The 23,333-nt window shown below is 27.3% G+C and overlaps 1 protein-coding gene and 1 long non-coding RNA gene across 6 annotated transcripts in view; one reads left to right on the top strand and one right to left on the bottom strand.

Annotated features, from left to right (window-relative positions):
• Nucleotides 1-821: 821 nt before the first annotated feature.
• On the top strand, nt 822-5,393 carry LOC149058224 (uncharacterized). 2 transcript variants are annotated; one of them, XR_016190160.1, is made up of 3 exons: nt 822-1,171; nt 4,683-4,771; nt 4,837-5,393. It is a non-coding gene; the product is annotated as an uncharacterized LOC149058224 (long non-coding RNA). The 2 variants fall into 2 exon arrangements; XR_016190159.1 differs by having other exon boundaries at nt 4,680-4,771.
• A 1,000-nt stretch (nt 5,394-6,393) lies between these two features.
• The window catches only part of LOC107164296 (Dpr-interacting protein delta), a 129,406-nt gene continuing 112,466 nt past the window's right edge, over nt 6,394-23,333 (bottom strand). For 2 of the 4 annotated variants that reach the window (XM_089218841.1, XM_089218842.1), the window contains 4 exons: nt 14,865-15,155; nt 13,635-13,697; nt 8,745-8,876; nt 6,394-6,882 (listed from right to left, as the gene is read on the bottom strand). In XM_089218841.1, coding sequence (XP_089074967.1) covers nt 6,785-6,882; nt 8,745-8,876; nt 13,635-13,697; nt 14,865-15,155 — 584 coding nt within the window. In that variant the 3' untranslated portion in view covers nt 6,394-6,784. The remainder of the gene's footprint in view (nt 6,883-8,744; nt 8,877-13,634; nt 13,698-14,864; nt 15,156-23,333) is intronic. The other 2 variants (XM_015512054.2, XM_015512062.2) reach the window with 2 other exon arrangements.

Below are 23,333 nucleotides of genomic sequence, written 5' to 3'. Positions count from 1 at the left end.
TGGGATCTTACATTTTATGTACAATCGATTTTGGGAGCAACAGACAGTGAAATTACATTTTTGAATACAACGATATTAGAATCTTTCAAATTTTAATTCATATAATAATATATATGTGTAGTGTGTATCTGTATATTATACCTATGATGATATTATTTATACAGCATTATTAGTTATACTCATGTAGCGTTTTACAAGTTTTCAAAGTTAAAAAAGATGATTAGGAGAAGTGTATTTTCATCCTGAAATTTAGTGATGCGATGGACGATGGTAAGCCTCATTCGAAAAAAAAAATCCGAATAAGTTTATCCAACGGTTCATGTAAATAGTCAATATATAAATTTGTTTTAAAACGGCCACATATTGCTTACACATTCCTTTCTACAACAGTGTTTTTAATTTTGTCTAAAATTTTACTAGAAAATTACAGTGTGGGTATATTTAAAATTTTAATGTATAGTTCTTGTTCAATTTTTAAAATGTATATGTATATAATATGATATGCAAAACTCTTTGGGCTACTGTTTCAAAAACGACAAAAAGTTTAAATCGAAATATAAAAGCAATAATTAGGCTAACTAGAATAAAAGTAATCTTAGTCTTCATTTGGAATCTATAAAGACGTAGCAGATATTATCATTATGTTAAATACATAAAATACATTATTTTATAGAAATAAAATCATTTCAAATTAAAAAAACAAAATTGTGAATAAAAAGGGACGATAATTAACACACACACAATATATTGTGATTGGCATGTTGATTTACACTTATATAGATCATTGTATAAGTAGTGTGTGTCGATGAATTATACTCGATTAAGACTAATCTAACTGATTAAAATTTACATTTATATATGAAGAACGTCAGATAAATTTTTTCCGAAACGATTCACCGAGTCAAACGTTTCCATATTTATAATAGCCCGTTCAGTTCATATAGTCACTCGGCCAAGAGTTGTTCAATTAAATCGATTAAAAAAACCCCAGTGGTTTTAAAATATATTTTTTTCTTCAAAATAATATAATTTTTGAATTACTGTTTTGTAGAAAATCGTAATGGTAGCAGAGCTCCAAGATGAATTGGTTTTTTCAATGTTTCACGTTTTTTAGTCATTGTGGAAAATCGGATTCGAAACAATTAACTATAATTTAATGTTATAGAATGAGGTATATATATATGTTATAGTAAAGTCTTGTAATCCAATTAAAAATAGTATGAACCTTATAATATTTTATATGAATAAATTATAAATGCGACACTCAGTTATGTGGTAAACTTTAGACATGAAATCACTTCTATCAAATATTTATAATTACTGCCCTTAATTCCGTTTTCTTAAAAATATTGCTATAAATGGAAAATTGTAGAATTTGGTGTACGAATCTTAAAATATTCTGAGGTTTTGACCACCCCTTAGTATTTTAGTAAGAATAAAATATATTTTCTTCAATACACCACTGGTGATGTGAATTTGATTACTTCAAAACTGAATCCATACCGAAGATACTAGATTGGTTTAAATAACCTATCACTCATTGGTATTATTTATTACCACATAATGAAACTACATTTAACTAAACATAATATACTTACATAAATTACAATGGGTTTTTATAAAAATATTCTAAAAGTAGAAAGTACCTACGATAACTTTTTATACAATTTGAAATATAAGAATTGTCTATACGTATTTTTATGGCACAATAAAATATATGATAACATATAAAACACAACTGAAATGTAATAATAGCTAAAAATTAGTTTCATTTCCAAATAACATGTATATAATTTCAATAAAAAAATCTGTTAAAAACCCGTAGTGTCGTGTGTTTTTATACTCACACTAAGTTTAAAATGAGGAAAACTATGCAACTATTTACAATATTAAATAAACAATAATTATCCTATTAAATCACTACGAGGTATTTTAACTTTTAACCTTTATATAATTTTATAATATTCAAAAAATAATATATTTTTTTATTTTGTAGGCCAATTTGAAGTATCTACGTATTTCATATAATTTTTAATTGTGTATTAACTAATTGAATATTTAAGTAGACGAATACCTACATGATTTATAATCTTATTTTTTTTATTGCCAAATATTTAGTTATTTGTATATACCTACTAAAAAAAAAACAAATATATAATATACTATTATAAACTATTTTATATATATTATATGATAATTATAATGTATAACATAGTAGTTATGAGAAAAATCACCAAAATTATAACTTTCATCAATTAATTATTTAACATTATTGAAAAAAAAACTACTTAATAAAATGATTGAAACGCATTCATAATAATATGTATTTTAAAGAAACAGGATTATTTTATTACAAAGATCTTATAAAAGTAAATAATTAAATATCAAACATACATATTTTTTTTATTTTCCATATTTGAATAATAATATTTTTATAGAAACCCTCTTGTAAAATTACAGTTTCAGATTATATTAAACATAAAAATTTTGAGATATTATTCTTAATGCCTTGTTTTTATACATACTCGGTGTTTTTTTTTTTAATTTTAAAAATATTATAACGATATTATTACATCAGATTAATATTAAATAACTGATGTTTTCATGGATTCCAAAATTGATGAAATTATATCCACTGTAACTGCCATCAAATAAATGAATAAATGAATAACTTAATTCGATTTAGAAATTAATATTAAATATAATTTCAATTAATAATATTTAGTTATTAATAATTAAAAAAAGGAATTTATCTGTTTTTGATGAATAATATATTGTATTACAATAAACAAATTTTTTTAACAATAATCAATATTTATCATGATGTTCCGCATAATTAATGTAAATTAGTGATTAAGTTTAATATAACTATTAAAAAAAAATGCAGATAAAGTAAATAAATTACACATTTTCTAGGAACTGTTAAAGATTACATATATATTATAATTATTCTGCAAACTCGAGTTAGCTGAGAACGTTGATTAGAGCTAAATGTTCAGATATAATATTTTACGTAGTGTTAAATATTTTTAAATATAATTGAAGTTACTGAAACTGTATTTATTGAAATACGCAATGGTTATTTTCAAGCACATGTCGTAAATAATAATTAATGTTAATTTAATAAGTTAAAATGAGAAATCCAAATATTAAAACAAAATTAATGTAGTTTCAATTTTAATAAATAATAGTTTACGTATAAATTCAACATTCTAGTGTAACGCAGTTAGTTTATTATCACCAAACAAATATTTATGTTTTTATCTTCGCATTGATCATCAGACATTTTTTCATAAAATTTGTGCTTTTACGACCAGGTTGAGGACTAATCATTTAAAATTGAAAACATGAATTTTTTTTACTGTATTACCTAAGTTTTATCGCATTAAACGTTCCTTTACATGGTTAATATGTTTTTAGATAAACTACTTAACTGGGCTGATCATATTTAGCAAAATGACTATTGTTCAACCAATGACGAAACCTTTAGTTTCTATTAAATAAAAATAAAATATCAATCTTAAAAATTAATTAATTTTATGCGAAACGTCGTTAATGAATATTTTGTCTTATGGCATCCAAATTTGAGAAGCAGTCAAATAATCAAACTTTAAAAACAGTCTCAGCATTCGAATCAACTACGTGTATTTTATCTGATAACGATAACGGGTGCAGCTTTTTATGTTACCGATCACCCTAGACAATTCAATCTATGCATGAATACTATATCTAAAATTAGGTCCATATTTTGTAAAGGATTTCGATGAGCCAACCACTCAAACTTCAACTATAGAGATATTAACTCAAATAACGTTCCCGGAAATCTAGTTGGATTATTTGCTTGCAAATGGTATAGAGAAATAACAAATCCAAATTAATTTCTAAATAATACCATGCATAATGTGTGTCATTGATGGATAGCTTATTTTTATTACATGATTCTTGCTAACTTAAACTAACCGATCATATGCTTATTGTACAAATCAATCATTTACAAATTGTATATAACTTATTAAAAAAAAAAAAAAATAAAAACCTTACCTATAGAGTTAAGCATGAACATTATTTTTATGGCATATATTGTGATGTTATACATTATAAATTGACGAATATTGTTTAAAATATAATATGATAATTAGTTTAAAACGATGGACGACGAATTAAAACATAATATGGCCATTATCTTATAAAGCGCATATAAAATAACTAGGTGGATCTACTGACCGACTAACGTAATCCAGGAAAGGTGAAAGAATCTCAAAAGATTATCTAACTATTAATAATGGTATAATATTTTTTTTAATTGAATATTTTTGCCTGTGTCATAGTATATACTATATTGTATCAAAATAATAGATTTGTATAATTTTATCGATAACGACTATCAAAGTTGAACAATTACCTCTGAAAATGTTGTGTTACCATTATAGAGACGTGTTGTGTGAAGTTTTCCAAGCTTATTACTATTCCGAAATATGTCAATAACAATTTGAGAGGGATAAACATAATTTTAAATCGTTTTCAATATAATATGGTACCTACATTGTCACACGTATTGATAGTTTTTCAACTATAATAATAGATATTTGGTTTGTCTACTATTAATTTATTGTGTATCGAACGACATGTAATTTGAGAATTTCAAATCACGTTATTAACAGAGTGCTTGTCTGTTTTAGCAGTACGACATCAGTGAAGTTTGAAGTGACTTGAAACGAATTATGTATTCAAATTTCTGTTGTATTGGTTTCATCTGCCAATATACAACAAAGTAAATTATTTTATACATTTTGAGTGTTTAGTGTAAACATGTGTATTATAATTACGTATATTTAGGTAACTCGAACTGGAAAATGATGCGAGCATGTATATTATAGCCGACAGTACACATTGTTTGAATGCAAACATTGCCATAATCTACGTTTGGGTGGTTGGGTACATTCAGAGAGTTGGCACAACAGGCATTTTTTTGAAATTTTAAAATTCCAGTAATAATTATCATTGGCGTATGAATACTATTGTACTCAGAACAGTAAAGATAAATGAATGATGTTCGTTGTGCGAATGTCCCGAAAGGTATGTTTTAATTTAACGCTAAAAATATTCTCATTCAATTTCACAGGTAAACAATTTAAATGATGATTATTAAGCATCACTAGCTGCTGGTGCGTTATTATGTCCACAAATTATAAGCGACTTAAAAAATATTCTGTTTATGCGTTTCTTGCATTGCGACTGAGCATAAAAATAAAGAGTACCCTAACCATACGAATTTCCAAGAGCATATATTATAGCTAAATACATTATTAATACATACGTACCCTCTGTTTTTATTTACATTTTTTTTAGTGCTCGCAACGTGTCACTTTAAAATATTATATTGCTATTTTTAACTGTGTTTTTTTTTATATAATATTGTCACGTCATGTGTCATCTTTGTCAACAAATAGGAATTTACTGAAAAACATAAAAAAAAGCATTAAACTGAGAAAACGTTAATATGTGTGGCGAGAATAGGAGATATATATTAATAATATCGTATAAAATGGTTTGTAGAATCATATTGGTATAATAGAGTTTACATTTGCAGAGTATGTTACTTTTAACCAATTTTACCGATATTTGTATTGTTCAAAAAAGGTTCTAATATAATGTACATCGTTTACAAATTGGCCAAACATTCTATATTATGTAAATACACTAATGATTACCTGCCCCTTTTGTCGTATCCAATTTCTTTATTAAGCTCAAGTTTTCCAAAGGATTTTAAAATTACTCTGTTTATGTATTCAATGTAGTAAAAGCAGTAATATAACATATAAGTAATTTAAAAATGCGCAAGAACTTACCTATGCGTGTTTTTTCTTCTGTTGAATCTATTGTATAGGTCATATAGAACGGCGATATGACTTTTTTTCCACTTGAGATACCTATTATTTATACATAGTTAAAAAATTTCCTATTTATACACATGGTTCTTTCGCCATTCAAAATGTATAAACATTTTTATGGGGTTATCCAACAAACATTATCATTTTTTACCCTCGAAATCATAAGAAACATCAAGATGATTCATTTTTGTTTCATGTAAACTGTTCAACTTGAAAGCACGGTTGTATCTTGAAGCAAAGTTGGAGATTATTATTGCATACCTACTATATAGATATATATTACAGATAATTATCACAACCACCAAAAACTTAATTCATTAGAGTTAATAAATTACTCTGTTTTTTTTTTGTTTTAAGGATATATTCTACCTATAATACTGTATATATACTTAGAGGATTTATACTTTTGATATTTGATTATTTTTTGAAAATTTTTTTAATGAAACACAATTAGTGTAAACACATGCCACTACGCAAATAAAGTGCAAATTAAAATGATAGGTTTTAAAATAAATATGTAGGTAACTGTTTTATTAGATAGACACATAATATTATGATGATATTTGATTCTTGAACAATGAGTTCTAAAACACAATACTTTCTATAGTGACTAAAATACCTTCTCAACGAAATATCGCAGCAGTAACTAAAATTATTTTCTATTATAGCATTTCGATAATATCAAGCATTTTATGTTATTAATTATTCAATTATTCACAACGATAATATTTGTTGAATTTCGTAACATACTTAACTTACAATTCATAATTTTATTAATAATATAATATATTAAAATTTATACAACAAAACAAAACAAAAATTCAGCTATTATTGTAGTATAAAGTATAATAATAATGTTATGATTATATTAAATTATAAGGATGTTGAGCCGTTCATGATGGTATGTGATGCGAGGACGTGAGACACGTGACCACACCAACCACGGTTATTACGATTTGAGACCGGCTGTATCTGCTAGGCCCCCAATTGCCTGGAAAACAAAAACATAAAAATAATAGCAACATCGGTGGCGTAGAAATGAGATTTGTTGGTTCTAAAGGCCCGAGTCATATCGGGTTTAGTGAAACCAATGAGCAAATATTTACGGTGGTTGACAGTACAACAATATTGCGATGAACAAAATATGTCATATAAAAATATGAAAAAATAGAATAGTAACAATAGTGTAAAACAAAATAAAATGTGTGACAAAAATAAATAATAAAAATGTTGGTCCGTTAATGATGCTGCCGAAGTGCCGAGAGGCATTTCGAAATGGATTTACACAATTTCAACGGGACACGCAACAACGTATTTAAAATAAAACTAAAACAAAAACGATTTCAACTTTCAAACTGCTTTAGTATTTTATAAATCTCTGTAGGTGAGAATTTTATATTAAAACAAACTCAAAGCGGATATGATTCAAACCAACAGACCAAGTCAAAACGCGTACAATGGATGTCATGTTCAAAATCGCATACCATAACCTGCAGTGCAATGGTTTATTAATGGTATTCGCAAAGCAATACAAAAACTTAACATATTATAATAAAATATATAGGATGTACTGAAAAAGTTTTATAAAATGTTTAAAAATTTAACGCGGAAAGTAATTAAATAGATATTATTATATTATTAAGTAAGTTTGCCTTTTTTTTTTTTTTATTACAGTCCGTAATTTTAGTTTTCAACCCACCACGAATACATGGTTTTATTCCCATCTGGTTTTAATATAATTTACGCATGAAAAATAAAAATCAGCAAGCAATTTCATATTGTGATTCACTGATTAGAAATGTTTTACTTATAAAAAATACTATGGTATACTACATTCTCGTATATTGAGGTAACAAAATATTCTCGTCTTCTGCAGACATGCACACACAGTTATTTCCTTTTCTGAAATTAAAATGCAAACAATCAAACAACTAGTACATACGATAAACCTACGTCCCTACCTATCAACATGTTTATTTTATTCGGTTTAAAATATATATACATCGAAATCGTCACGATTCTTTTCATTTTTAAGTTAATATATTTGAACATAATCATCAGTCTAGGGTGTGTGTGTGTGTATTAAAAATTAAATTTTATTCCAAGCACAACTGATGTAAGGGAATAAAAGCGGGTCATGTAGACGATTCTTTAGTGTCATTATTATTATTATTACTTTTTTTGTTCTTGTGTTTTTTCGTTGTAGCCACATTAAAGATAGAAGAGAAAATACATTTTCACCTCAAATTTTTTCAAAATTGTTTTATTTAATTTCGATTTTATGTGTTTCTAACGTAATATATTTTTTAAACAAAATAGTGTATTAATTACCTAATTTGTTTTTTGATTTATCATTATATTCATCTTGATCTTATCAAAAACCAATATGAATATAATTGGTTAATACACAGATTGTTTAAAACACGAATCATTAATGAATGCATGATTATTGGACCTATACCTAATGGCTAATGCATTATTAGTACTTCGTCGGCAGTTATACTAAACTAGGTTTTTAGATTTTTTTAGATATTAAGGAAAAATAATCCAGTTGTAATCGTCATCTTCCAGCTTATACTGTAAATTATTAGTGACAATCGATGAGTATTTATCGTGTTCGAGAAGGAAAAATACGATAGCAACATCTGTGTACAAACCAAATAAATAATAGTAAGTAACACCTGTGTATATATATTGTCAAAACAAAATGTAATCAACGCGTGTTCAAAAGTTAAATAAATTGCGAGTGAGTTACAAAAAAAAAAAAATTATAAATACAAAACAACTAGCATAATAAATGTGTGCAAAAAATGAAATAAAAAGAAAACAAATGTGCTTTATAAAAAGTCGTACGCGATTGCCCACCTGAGGCCTCGAGTCTCCCAGGAACGGTGGGCCTGACGGGACGCGACTGATGCTGCCGGTTGTCCCGGACAGACTGTCCAGTTGTGTTTCGCACCACCGACACTTTCGGTTGCTTCACAACTGCGAACCAATCATAACACAACGCGATTGGTTAACAATTAATACCACAAACAGACAGTTAATCATAAGCGTATGCTCTCAATTTCACTGTCTATCACCGTTCGATTAAACCACTATCTTTATATTATCTCTACAGCCTTTATCTCTCACTCATATATTATATTATGCTTAATAATAGACTCATTTATAGGTTCTAAGTTAACCGTACAAATGTTTTCGCTTAACGTATTAAGACATTGAGTCTATAGTATATTTTTCAAAACTTTCAGTGTGAGAATGGAGGGGGAAGGGCAAACGAATTCTGTAACATTATTTCAATAAATATAATATTCAAACAGGTCTATGAAGATATTCTATTTGAAAGCTTTAAAACAAAATGAATTATGAATAATTTAGCGGAATATGACAAAATGTATTTTATTTTTGGCTCGTTATAAAATGTAAAACTTGAAATAATAATTATGATATATTGTTTTATTCGTTACATTAAACGTAAAATAATATAATTTTTATAATAAGTATATCATATATGTGTAGAAACAAAGTACTTAGAGGTTTACTATAAATGTATAATAATATGTTGGTGTATTGTGTCATATAAGTTACAGAATTATAAAAGTTTTTGGCTGTCAAGAACAATTAAGTCAATGTAATGTACAAAAGCGCGTCGTCTGCACGTTTAATTAGAAGTATAAATCAAACAATTCAAATAGGGATTCAAACATAATTTTTTATTAAGTATATCATAAAAACTTTGATTTTTTGGAATATCAAAGATGTTTTTGAGTAGGGTTTCAGTATAACGTGTTTAATATATAAAGCTATCTAAGTCTTTTATATAGAGGATTTTTCTTTAAGAGAATTATACGACCACTCGAAAAGAAAATATACCAATAAATGAAAATGTAGAACCGTAATTCTATAAAGCAAACTAGTTTAACGGATTCGAAACATGATAATCGGTATTAGCTAACATGATTTTTATTTATGTTCTTCTGAGAACCTTAACCATAAGTTACGAAATACTTTATACCGAGTTTAGAGCTCATCTTTTCTCATTTAGCACATTATATTTTTTGAACTCGCACCAACACACGGATACCACCTCCAATAAACGTAGCCACGTGTGTTATTCCTCACACATATTTTATCCGGCGAACGAGACGTAGAATCGTCGGTACTCGGTATTGTTTTTCTACCTCACGTGTCGATGATTTTATTCATACACGTAATTATACATACCTACTATTATGGGTGTTAATATTCAAAAACTACATATTTAGGAATACCACATAATTTAGTACGTGACGGTTGTAAACGAAAGTTTTATAATGTATCATTGATGGATAATATTATTATTATAATATTACTATATATGAATTCATGTGTATTTTTATGGATCGTAAACGTTGTCTCGCTTTATTTATGGTTAATATACAATTACAAAGTTTTCTTTACAAAATATGTGTAGCAGGTACTACTGAACCCAATCACCCATTGTACAATCATTATTTATGATATGCAAAGAAATGGGTCGTTTTCATAAACTCTGTTCCAAGAAGTTGTAACTCATCAAAGGATCATACATTCTTACCGTAAGCAACAATTGATTGAAAATAAACAATTTTAAATAATGCTAATAATGTTGGTACTATACGGTCTATTATGTACAGTATACTATTATTATTTTTTAATAATTTTCATGAACTATTAAACGAAAAATGTGTTAATTAAATTTTTTATTAACTTATTGAAATAAAATATAATATTACCTACAAAATGTGGTAGGCGGAAAAATGGCCACGGAAAAAAAACCCAAACTGAAAAATACACCCCGGAAAAAAACCCACGGAAAAAAAGCCCAAGAACATAAAATTGTAATCATTGTAAATTGTAATAATTTATAAAATGTGGTTGATTGTTGATTATGCAATGGATTTACAATCATATAATATTTTTATTTCTGTGATAGAATAATACATTTTTAACAGAACAAAATATTTAAAATATAAAATATTCACGTTTCTGGACTTGTGGTAACATAATAATATAGATTGTATTGTTAACTATCACACGTACAAATCTAGTGTTGAATTAACAACAAAAAACTTATTAAGGGTTAATTAATAATCATTTACTTGGATTAAATTAACTCATTTATTAATACAATTATTAGAATCAATATTTAATACAAAATTATTTTGACATTATAGCTATATTTTAAATATAACTTATTTAGGTTGAACTATAAAGTTAATTCAGCTACATGCTGGTGTTATCTTTAACTACCCAAATCACACGATTTACTTGTAAATTAACTTAACTGTACAATAATGATAATTAACTATAAAAACCCAAGTTAAAACAATATAAAATTTAACCGAAGTTAAAAAGTTTAAAAAAATTAATTAAATACTATGTATATATATAAAATATGTATCTATAAATAAATGTAAATATATTGTGTATAATATATTTTTTTGGGCTTTTTTTCCGGGGCGTATTTTTTAGTTTGGGTTTTTTCCGTGGGTTTTTTTTCCATGGCCATTTTTTCCGCGATTCACAAAATGTATATAAAATACATATAAATACATTTTAAATAACGTACATATTTGATTTATGAAACACATATTTATTTATTTATTTATATTTAAATTAAAGTTGGGGAAGGCGGTCTGCTGTATAATACCTAGGTGTATAGTGTTCTTCATTGTTGAATATAATTATGATTCTGAGTGGAGACGATCTGTCAGCAAATATTTTGTAGTATATTTATATTTTGTAGTATATTTCATTATATATTTATTATATACTATATAATATCTACTATTATTATTTATTTGTATTTGTATTTGTATTTGGAATAAAACGATTGGTTGAAATAATTTTTACCTAAAATCAATTACATTTATTATGTTATTTCATAATATAACATTGCTACACAGCTGTTATTAATTTGAAAATTAATTATAAATAGAAGAATGATATGATTAGGTTTGTGGTGTAAAAATTTGGAAGTTCATCTTAATCATAAAAAGTAAATAAAGATAAACGTAACGCTGAAAATATAAAACTCGCAACGAATAACATTTTTTGAATAACAATTAAAATATGTAATCATGGTGTTACTTTTCATTTAAATATTCAATTTCATAGGTACTCGAACTTAAAATGTCTATAAAAAAAATTGCAAATATTTTTAAGTTTTTGTAAGAACAACTTATCAGGAAATTTTTATTCTATTTTCCAGTCTTGGCAATTTATATCGAAAATTTTACTTTTAAACTCTTATCTCCTCCAAAATTACTGGATAAATATGAATCAAATTTTTTATCAGAAACCATCCTCAAAAATGGAAAATATCAGAACATATTTTATTCTGTAAAATGTGGTTTATACGATACAAAAAATTTAAAAAACACGATATCATTGTGATGTAACCAATATTTATTTTTTATATTATAATTTATCGCTCCGCTCAGAAGTTAACATAATTATTTATTGTATGATGTACTAACAGAAATTATATGTCTTACTAGATTTGAATATATTTTTATGTATTATAGTAGTTAAATGCAATATACGGCAAATAATATATATTATTATTATAGAAATTCTGTATTATTGAACTATTACATCAAGAAAGTTTTGGGTCTTTTGAGAAACTATACATACATTTTATTTACACAAAAGCTGGGACCTCATATAAAAATCAGATGATACGAATATTTAGGTTGGAAAGTAATATTCATTGGCCATTGGATATATATAATGTATAATTATGTAATATATAGAAATGAAAAGTAACTACGCATTTATAAAATGGTTAACAATCTACCTATTAAATTTACTATTATTCAATAAAAATTATATTAGTTATTAGTGTTATTACATTTATCGATACAAATGATTTTAGTTTTTATATTTTTATTATGATAAATATGGTTTGATAATTTAATATATTCAATTTTGTATTTGTATAAAAATAAAATTATCAGAAAAGGTTTTTATAACATGACATTTTGTAGAGTAATATATTATTTTATATTATTATTACATATTATAGAACAATACATTTATGCATGTAAACATAACATATTAAATATTATGTTTCATAGTCATGTAGTTTGTAGATAATTAGTCGACAATTAGTATTAAACTGAATTAAAAGCAATTGGGTTTGGGTATAATTATTTTATAACAAGAACATGTTTTTAGCTATTTTTTATTGTTTATAAATTAATTTTTAACTTTTAAAAATATTTTTTATTTAATTATGAATATATTGTATATTATTATAAATTTTAATTTATTAGTGGTTAAATTGTATACATTGTAAATAAATTGAATATCTTCAATTTACTTATTTTCAAATTTGATTTTGATGAATTTAATAATATTTCTTTGTATAGCATTTTAAATTCTTAAATGAAATAATATGAATATAAATATTATAATATAAGACTATTATTTTAATATTTTCATGTACCTAGTCGTTTAAAATATGAATTAAATACAACTAATCGACTAATCGAGAAATGTTTAGGGCTAGGTTAAAATAGGCATTAAAAAAATGCACATTTTAATGTTGGTTTTAATTTTTAATTTTAAATACTAGTAGGCAACTATTTACAGATAGAAGATAATCAATCTTCTATAATATACCATATTTGTTCATTCAAATATGCATGTTGTAAATTGTTAAAATATTATTGTTATGATTGCTTGATATAAGCAGACATGGTGACTTGGACTTACCTTCTTTATTTGCACGGTTGAGTTCGGACGCACTTTTTGGGGCTAAAGAAGGTTTTGGTATTTCTGTAATGATAAAAAAAGCAAAAACAACACGAATGAATAAATGGCGGAAAATAGTAAACAAAGCTAAAATGTATAAAACATTATACGACATCACAAGAATGAATTTTCACGTTTCGCTATGGACAAAGTCCCCCGGTTATGTAATTTATTGCACAATCGATTCGAATTTATACGAGTAAATTGAAAGACTCGGATAAAAAACCACAGTCCTGGAGAGGAGACACGTATAATTTATTTAGAATCTCCGAGGCAGTAAAACTTTATTTTATATACAGTATCGAACATCTAATCAGATAGAAAAATTTTCACTGCTTTAGGATTGAGCTCAGTTAACATTGTCGTCTTGTTTAACTTTGAATAAGGGTAGTAGATACTTCTGTTCTGTGTTTATACTAGTCAACGAATTGTCTGTAAACAAGTCGAAAGAATTTATAATCATTTCATTCCTGCTTTTTTCGTTATTAGTATTTTTTTTTTTTTTTTTTGTTTTGTTTTAATCAATCACGGCTTTTTGACGTAACATCGATGTCGGCCGCCATGCAAGGGGGAAATTGTTGTTTCATATACTTTGTTGGAAAGCAGAACATTGGGAAATAGGATTTAAACGAACCGTAAATAATTGGCGTCGTCGACTTTGAAGTGTTCCCTGGAACCAGAATGAAATGAAGTTAACGTTAGCGGGGAGAAAAAAAAATTGGAATGAAAAAATTAAGCGAATAAAAGAATAAAACAAAATAAGCCCAGTGCCGTGACGGGGTCATTAGGTTAAGACATTTTTACCACACTCAGTGGACAGCGTCTACACGAATCACAACCTTGTGTAAAATCATAGTATAAGTAGCATAAAATGAAATAATGTTCAATGGTGTATTTGGGAAGAAAACGAAGTACGGATAACCCCAGCCTTTTGAGTTGGGATGAGTCATTTTTAATGTAGGTATCTATATTAATAACAGTAAAAATGTTAAACTTGAATTAAATTAAATAAAAATCAATGTTGCTGTAAAAAAATAAAAACGAAATGATTTAGGGCATTTAGGAGAGCACATGTACCAAGAGTGAAAACAAATTTAACCATCGCCCCTGCACCGATAGATACAATTCTTTATAATATAATATTTTATGTATTATAATATTGTAATTACAAGTTGTGTAGTAGGTAAATACCGTAAAGTCTGATGGATCCTTCGGTTTCGCCTAGCGAGTTCTTGGATATGCACTTGTAATTGCCAAAATCCGATTGGCTCAGATCTCTGATAGTAAGTCGCATGTGAATGTGATACCTTTTCTCTGTGTCCGACGTCACGTATTTTCTGCTGGGGAACAGCATCGTTTTCGAGTCACGAAACGACCAATAGTTTATCGACTTAGGATACGCCTCCGTCTGGCAATCGATCGTCACGTCCGTGCCCGACGGAGCTCCGACCAACTGATTCGGTACCCATATCATCGGTGAGACTATAACGATACATAATAATGATTAACACGTAATTTTTTTCTTTAATAATACTATAGCCGAGTGGATTAAGAGAACAAAATATGATTGCAGTATTTAATGGAATTATTCTTTCGGGATAACATAGAAAACATTAATGATAGTTTGTTAGCCATATAAAGAGGTAGGTACTCTAAAGTTATGATCAAGAATAAGACTCGCACCAGTAATTAAAAGAAATGTTATGAAAAATTAAAATTAAACAAATAAAACGTACCTATATAAATATAATTTCAAAATAACATACATTTAGTGTAATCCCGTGTCAGTGCTCTAATATCACCTACCTATGGCGTAATTATATGGACTGTTGGTTATTAAATATTAACGTTATTTTTTCTCTTTATTAAAGCTATAATAATAATTTGATTAATTAACGATGTAAACAAGACCTTATTCGTGGCACGGATCTAGACCAAATCTTCCACAATTTTTTAATACTCAATTAATATAATTACAATATACACTTGATTATTTTTTTATTTTTATTTTTTTTTATGGTTAGGGCTTCGACAACTGAGGTCATTAGCCTGGGGAACTGTAGGGGAAGGAACTGTAAGGTTGTAACTCGTGGATTTTTGGCAGAATTTTGAATGGGCACCCGTGGGTTTCTGCCATGCCCGGTTGGGGGCCGGCGGCCTCTCTCTCCAGACATCGCGAAATGCCCAAAGAGCGATGCCGCCCGTGACCGAGATTCGAACCGGCGACTGCGTACGTCGCAACCGACAACTTAGTCCGCTCGGCCACTCCACCCCCACTTGATTATTAAAAGGGCGTTATACTCGCATGTGTTGTCTCTGTCTTACAAGTGCGTAACATAGAACATTTTATGCTTAGAATCACGTTTAGCTTCGTGAGCTTAAAATTTAGAGTGAATTGACCACTTATAAAAATTAAAGCTATAACATTATTATCGAAAGCTTCTTATAGGCTTCTTATTATATTTTAATCTTAAAGCGAGTTATGCGTATTTTAAAATTGTAAATTGTTTGTAAAGCTTAAAAAACTCATAACTCGCTTTAAGATTAAAATATAATAAGAAGCCTACGAGAAGCTCTTGATAATAATGTTACCTTTAATTTTTACAAGTGGTCAATTCACTTTAAAATATGTTAAACTCACAGAGCTAAACATGATCTGCTGAGCGTAAAATTTGTTATGTTAGGTACTTGTAAGACAGAGAAAACATATTATGCGGGTATAATGTCCTTTTAAGATAAAATTTTTTTCTCAATATTAGTAAAGTACTTTAATTCAAACAAATTAAACACAATTTACACGTAATTATAAAATTAAAAAATTATAATCATAAATTTTATATTATCATACATCTCAGTGATTGATTGGAATAGAATCTATGAAGTTACAAAGAGAAAATAATATGTCTAGGGGCTTGGCTTCTCTGAATCTGTCCCTACCTTATTCTACCGTATGAAGCATGAGAATTATAACTATTCCCAAGTGAGGAATTATGTTTGATATAATAATATAATTATGTCCCTCCTATTATTTACCAAAAGAAATCTGTGATAGATAATAAATTGTTCACATCTTTACATATTTTGATCAAACACAGCTATTTTATGCTAAATTCAATTTTTTTTTCATATTTTGAAACAATTTCGTTTCCATACAATAATTATGATGTAATCATTACTAAAACAAGATCTGTATGATGCATATAGAGCGCGTACTCGTGTTACACATAAGTACCTAGGTATACTTCTTACCTTGGCGCATATTATTAAAAATAATAAATGTGGTGTATAGGTAGTGTGTGAATTTTTTGTAATAAATTTACGATGACATCATGTAAAATTTAAGTATTCCGCTAATCTGACGAATTCGATAATCTCGGCCTCGTAGTACGCCTTAGATGGGCCAGATATTATCGAGACTCTAAACCAGCTGTATCACATCGTGGAATAATATTTTGTAGCGTGCATGTGTTTCGCTATACAAACACAATCACGACGTATAATAAATAATAATATTACATTAAAATGTGATTATCACTGAGTGCTGAAAACGTTTCGTGCTTAATGATGATGACGACGACGACGACGACGATATTACCTTGCAATAATACGATAATGTATAATGAGATATAATATTCGTTGTTATTGTTATGGATGTACGATATGATATTATGCGAAATTACTAACAGTCGTGTTACATTGATGTTGGCACCTTTTTGGTCTACCACTCATTTTCCAATATTATAATATTAATCAGCTGCATTAATTGCGTGACTGATTTTGGGGGATGTTACGCCAGAATCGTTCAAATATAACGTAGGTAGCCGTTAGGTAAACATTCCGTAAGCTGTTACCTACGACCGAAAGTTAAATTTTACCTGTATTATGATGCACTCGTGTTCCGCGAAGGAAAACAAATACTGCTGTGTGTGATTTGCTTTTTTATTTGACAATAGCGTTTAATTAACCGTGTAAATAAAAGTGTTTACCCAATCTCTGCTATAATACGTGTACTGCTTATCGCAGACTTAAATTTTGTACGCCAGCAGAGTACCAATAGAATAGATTATTAGATATATTAAGTTGAACTTTATTTTTTATTTTTAAGGATTTTGACAAAGTAATATTTTAATATAAGTATTAGTAACTAATATACTATAGTAACGTGAATGTCAAGAAATAGTTAAAACCGTAATGACTTGATTAATTTTATTTTAAACAGATATTGAAATCAATATCACATGATTTCTTAAGGTGATGATCTTGGGAATAGTTGGTTATTTATACGACTGTTGTAATATAATCTGCAATTTATTAATGTAAGAGAGTTATATTGTTTTATAATGGACTGTACCTTTCTAATATTTTGTCAAAACTTAACATTAATTAGGTAGGTGCACTAATAAAAAGATAATAGTAATATTAATGGTATACACTCTTAAATTATTGTTTTTATGAAAAATAAAATATCGGCTAATATAAATGCCATAATCTTAAGTTTAAATTTAAAGAGAATGATATATTCTTAACTATACATTAACTGTGTTTATAAAATTAATTAAAAAAATATATTTATGAATGTTGCATATGTTGATATTTTTTATTATTTTCAACTCAATATGCATATTGTGCACTATAAAAATTAAAAATTAAAGTATTTTTAAGTACTTTTTCAATAAAACTAAACATAAGTCATAGCACAGGTAATTTATATAACAAAAGAAAAATATATATACATATATATATATATTATATATAAATAAATAAGTACCCTTAAGACTATATAATGGTTATATGGATTTAAGTGGTTTCATAATTTGGTAAAAGAAAATAGTAAATCATTTTTATTTTCATATATAGGGACTAAAAGTTGAATACAAAAATTAAATGAACAAAAGAACAATAGAAGTATTAAATAAGCGGTTTCGTTCTTTTATTTAACTATTACTTGTTTAGATAAAGTTTCTAGAAACTTAAATTTCTGTTGTTCTAATAATATAATGTATAACGTAACATACGATAGACATACAATGGTGACTTGTAAATTATTTCAAAAACAATGTAGGTCTAATGTCAATAAATATTCTGCATTACGATTAGTAATTTGGTTTTATGCATGTCATTTAATATAATATGTACACACTGTTTGTATAATATATGGTATAATATGTGATACCTATGTATAATGTATATTGTATGTTATGTTCAAATGCATCCGATTTCCTAGCTTATGTTAATCAAACAAATATTATATCCATGAAAAATAAGGAAGGAGTACTTAAAATAACAAATTTGTTTCAACCAACGAGAAATTGGAATATTTCTACAATATTATGTATACTATTAGGCTATAATATGGTATATTAGATAATTATTTATCACTTGTAAATAACGATTATTTGATTTTATAAATAATTACAATTGATTTACATAGACAATATTTTAAGCATGCATTTTATTGTATTCCTTACAGGTAATTTCAAGTTAATACATGCTGAACGTGTAATATATTATAATATATTATAAATCAATATGATAGATTCTGTTTATTAAGAACCGTAAGATTATATTTAGATTAACTTAATATTTTTAGTCTCCAGTTATAATATATATATATATATGTATATTTTTGGCAATAGTTTTTAATTTTTTTATTTATGGGTACATACGTATTATATTTACTGTTCAATATTTTTTCGGTAATAATATACATCATAATGAATATTTAAATGTGTATTCGTACATTACAAAGTACGAACCTATCGTTTACATTATTATATAATATCAATGATTTCGTTTTTAATATATGTATGGTGAGATATAACGTTTTCTAGTATTTAGCTACACGGAAAAAATGAAAAAACACCAGGGTCCGTATTTTATGCTCTTTTAAATATTGAAAAAGCAATTAGTTTACATAAAAATCACGTTATGACAGTTTTTTGTAGTTTTCGTATATATTTTTATGGATTATTCAGAGAAACACTTTGAACACGTCTATCATTAGATAGTTTATTAAAAAAGTTATAGCTAACGTAATTTGTAAAATTGTTTTGAAAATCTGTTCGTATAGTGCTAGATTTTGGTATTCCAACTTTTTTTGGAAAATGAAAGTTTTACCATTAATATAAAAATAAATATTACCATGAAATAAAAATTCAAATACGTTTTATGTATGTATTATCTGTATTTATACAATTTGATTGACATTTATATGGAAAACGTATTATTTTTTTTAGGTATAAATAAATGGAACGTGTGGATTAAATAAATATGATTATAATTGATTATGTTAATGTACTAAAAACATATTGTGCAAAGTCAATTTTTATGTCCAAATTTATAAAACATATCTACAAATCATAATTTAGATATCAGTAATTAATTTTACAAAACTGTGGTTAACGTGTGTGAATCACATACGATGTCCACCTTATACGTAACACGAAAATTCAACTTCTATCAGCAGTCACCTTTTAAGAATGATCACCTCAATTTAATGTTGTTTTTTTTTTAATCCATCAAGTGTTATAATGAAAAATACATAAATACCTATATATAGCGTGCACTCTAATGGTCACAATGTATGGCATATGTGTCTAAGATAGAAAAAAAATTAATTATTTATATTTATGAAAGTCTATAGTTATCTCATTGAACTTCTATGATAAGTTATAACGCGATGATCATCACGAATTTGTGTGTTTGATCATGTTTTATTAGTGTTAACTGTTCAATGTCAGTTAAAAGTGTTTCAAAGAGTAGGTATACTTTATTATTATTGACACGTGGGTAATGTGTAGTTTTATTATTATGTTTATTGAAAATGGTTTAAATATAGATTTAGAAATTAAAAATCCGTATAAATGATGAACATTTGATTTGGGAAATATTTTGAACTTTATAATAATATACTTAAAATCTATGACGTTTTGACGTATTGAGCACATTGGTAATGTCATACTTAAACGTCATTATAAATATTCGTTTTGTGCGTTTTCTTATATAAAAGAATTGAAAGCACTTGACATTAATTTGCATTTTTGAAACAAAAAGGCATTAAGGTCGAGAAAACGAAATTTATGTAAAGTGTGATTGTGACAACACTTGAAGATTAATCTTAAAACAACTCATAAGTCTCTTTTCGGTAACGGGTATCCTTTTTTTTAAAATGTTAAATTAACTTGACAAATCCAAACGTCTATTCAGTCATAATATATCGTGCTCCCGTGTTGTGCACTGCAAAGGAGTGTACGTGACGTTTACGAGAACTAGTGAAAAGACCATCATAATAATTGGATTTTTCTTCCACATTATAAAATCAAGAATGAGAAACAAGTGGCGCGTACGTATATTATATACATTATTATATATTTTAGTATCATTCTCCGGCGGACGGGCACTCGCCAAAATTATTTACGTGGAATACGATGGTCGTCTTTAATTTCACGTCACCCGCCACTATATAGATCTATATACACGCTTGCAGACGGAGAAAGATGGACTCGTGTTGAATTTTAACTACTTAAATACTCCCGGCATACTCGTGTACTCCTCGCCGTCCTGTGACACCACCACCACCACCACCACCACCACCCCCGTGTTTGTAAACTTTATACTCTACTAGCAATGTCTTCAGTGCTCCCGGGGGTGTAATCCGGCTCTAATCCTGCCGTTTATTAGTTTCGAGTTGGCAACGCAAAAGTTTTGTCAAAACAGTTGAGACGGGTTGTTGAAAGGGTGACGAAAAAAAAACGCCAAACTGAAAAAAATACCACTAACTCGAGGGGTTTTTTGTTTTTTTGGTGTTTTATTCAGAAACTGAAATATCGAAATTTACACGACTAGACATCTTAACATTATAATATTTCAACTCGTACAGTCTTACGTATATTTCTCATGTTGTAAAAATGCAATTATGAAATATCAGTAGTCAGCTAGATATCTATTTGGTGCAATATATTGTATCAGAGTAATTAATGGATTAGTGTTGGAATCCAATATTAATTTATTAAAAAACATTTATTTTATAAAATTTATTTATGATTTCACAGTTACTTTTTTCAAATATTTAAAAATTGAAATTTTATACACTTGTGGGCCGGGATTTCAGATTTTAGCACCCGGATCATATATTATATTCAAACAATTAGCTTAACATTCATTTTTTTTATTTTGTACCATGAGTTATACTACAGTTTTTACTTTGCATGGTATTTTGATTACCACTCAAATCTTAAAGGAATTATGATATTTTAAAATTGTTTGACTATACCTACTTCCTACTTTTAGGTACCTATGTAATCAATTATGTGTATACTAAATAGATTCAAAAGGGTTAATTTTATTACGTAATTTAAAATTTATAAATTATTTAAATCATAACCAAAATATAAACATACATACTAATCACCAAAAAGCAATAACACATAATTATTTGAACATAACATTTCCTGAAGCAATCAATATATTTTAATTTTTAATTATTGTTGTATGTGAATATTTTGTATTTATATAAGTTAAATTTATTAAAGCATTATTTATTTGAAACTATCTTTTTTCACCATATAATATTTGAATTATATCAAAATATTATGTTTGCAAAACACAGGTCAATAGTCATAAATGGAACTGAAAAGAAGACATGAGACAATTTTGGGATAAGGAGCTAGATGTATATAGGGAATATAATTTAAATAGAAAGGAAATAAAATAAAGATAGAAATTGTTTAAAAAAATGAACCTTCGGTATGAATTTGAAAAATAGCGAGACCAGCTTTGAGATACCTGAGCGAGTTTCATATTATATAATAATAGAAGCCATGTTTAAAGGAAAAATATCAGCGGATTAGTTTCGTAACTCTAACAAGGTAAAACGATAAATTAAAAAGAATTGAAAAGTCAACATCTATAAAGAATTAAAATAAATGTCTAAGAACTGATTGTAACGGCTAATTATGAAGCTTTAATTAAATCTACAGGTCGAAAAAGAAACTATTATGTGTGACGATTTGGAATTCACTGTGATTATTTGCGATTATTACACAAACTTAAAACGGCACTTGTGTTAATTTCTCTCAGAGAAAACAGACGTTCAAACTTGTAAGTTTATCCATTACATAATTGTTGTGAGTATACATATTGCGTGTAAAACGACTCTATAGTTTTATTTTATGGGTGTAGTGTTTGTCAGGAGAAGAGCAAGCGGGAGTAAACTATTCGTGAAACATATGTTACGTGCTCTCTGAAAGACCACACCCGGGTGAAAACCATAAAGAAAGTGTGGCTCAGAAAATGTAATCGGACATTCTGAGTGCAGTATAGGATGAACTTTCTATGGAGGGTTAGTCTGAGATAATGTAATTGAACTTTATAGTTTCTACTCAACCCCTTTCTAGCCTAACCACCAGCAATTAGCTTCGCCCAAAAAACACTTCCACCTCACTTCCCTACTCATCAACTTCCATGTGCGTGTCCTCACTCATAATCCTGTGACATATTCAACGGCGTTGGACGAGCATCGTGTTCTTGGATAAAATACGTTCATAATCCTTTTATAGATGAATAATTAATCATATTCAACATATTTCGGAGATTCGTAGTTAGAGTGATGAAGTGAGGTATCGGAAGAGAAAGATTAAAATCGAAAGCAATTAAACAGAT

The sequence above is a fragment of the Diuraphis noxia genome, unplaced genomic scaffold, assembly GCF_037042655.1.
Source record: "Diuraphis noxia isolate RWA-SAM2 unplaced genomic scaffold, SU_Dnox_SAM2 contig0002, whole genome shotgun sequence".
Taxonomy (NCBI): Eukaryota; Metazoa; Arthropoda; class Insecta; order Hemiptera; family Aphididae; genus Diuraphis; species Diuraphis noxia.
The sequence above is the reverse complement of the archived record's forward strand: the minus strand, read 5'-3'. Positions and strand labels throughout refer to the sequence as shown.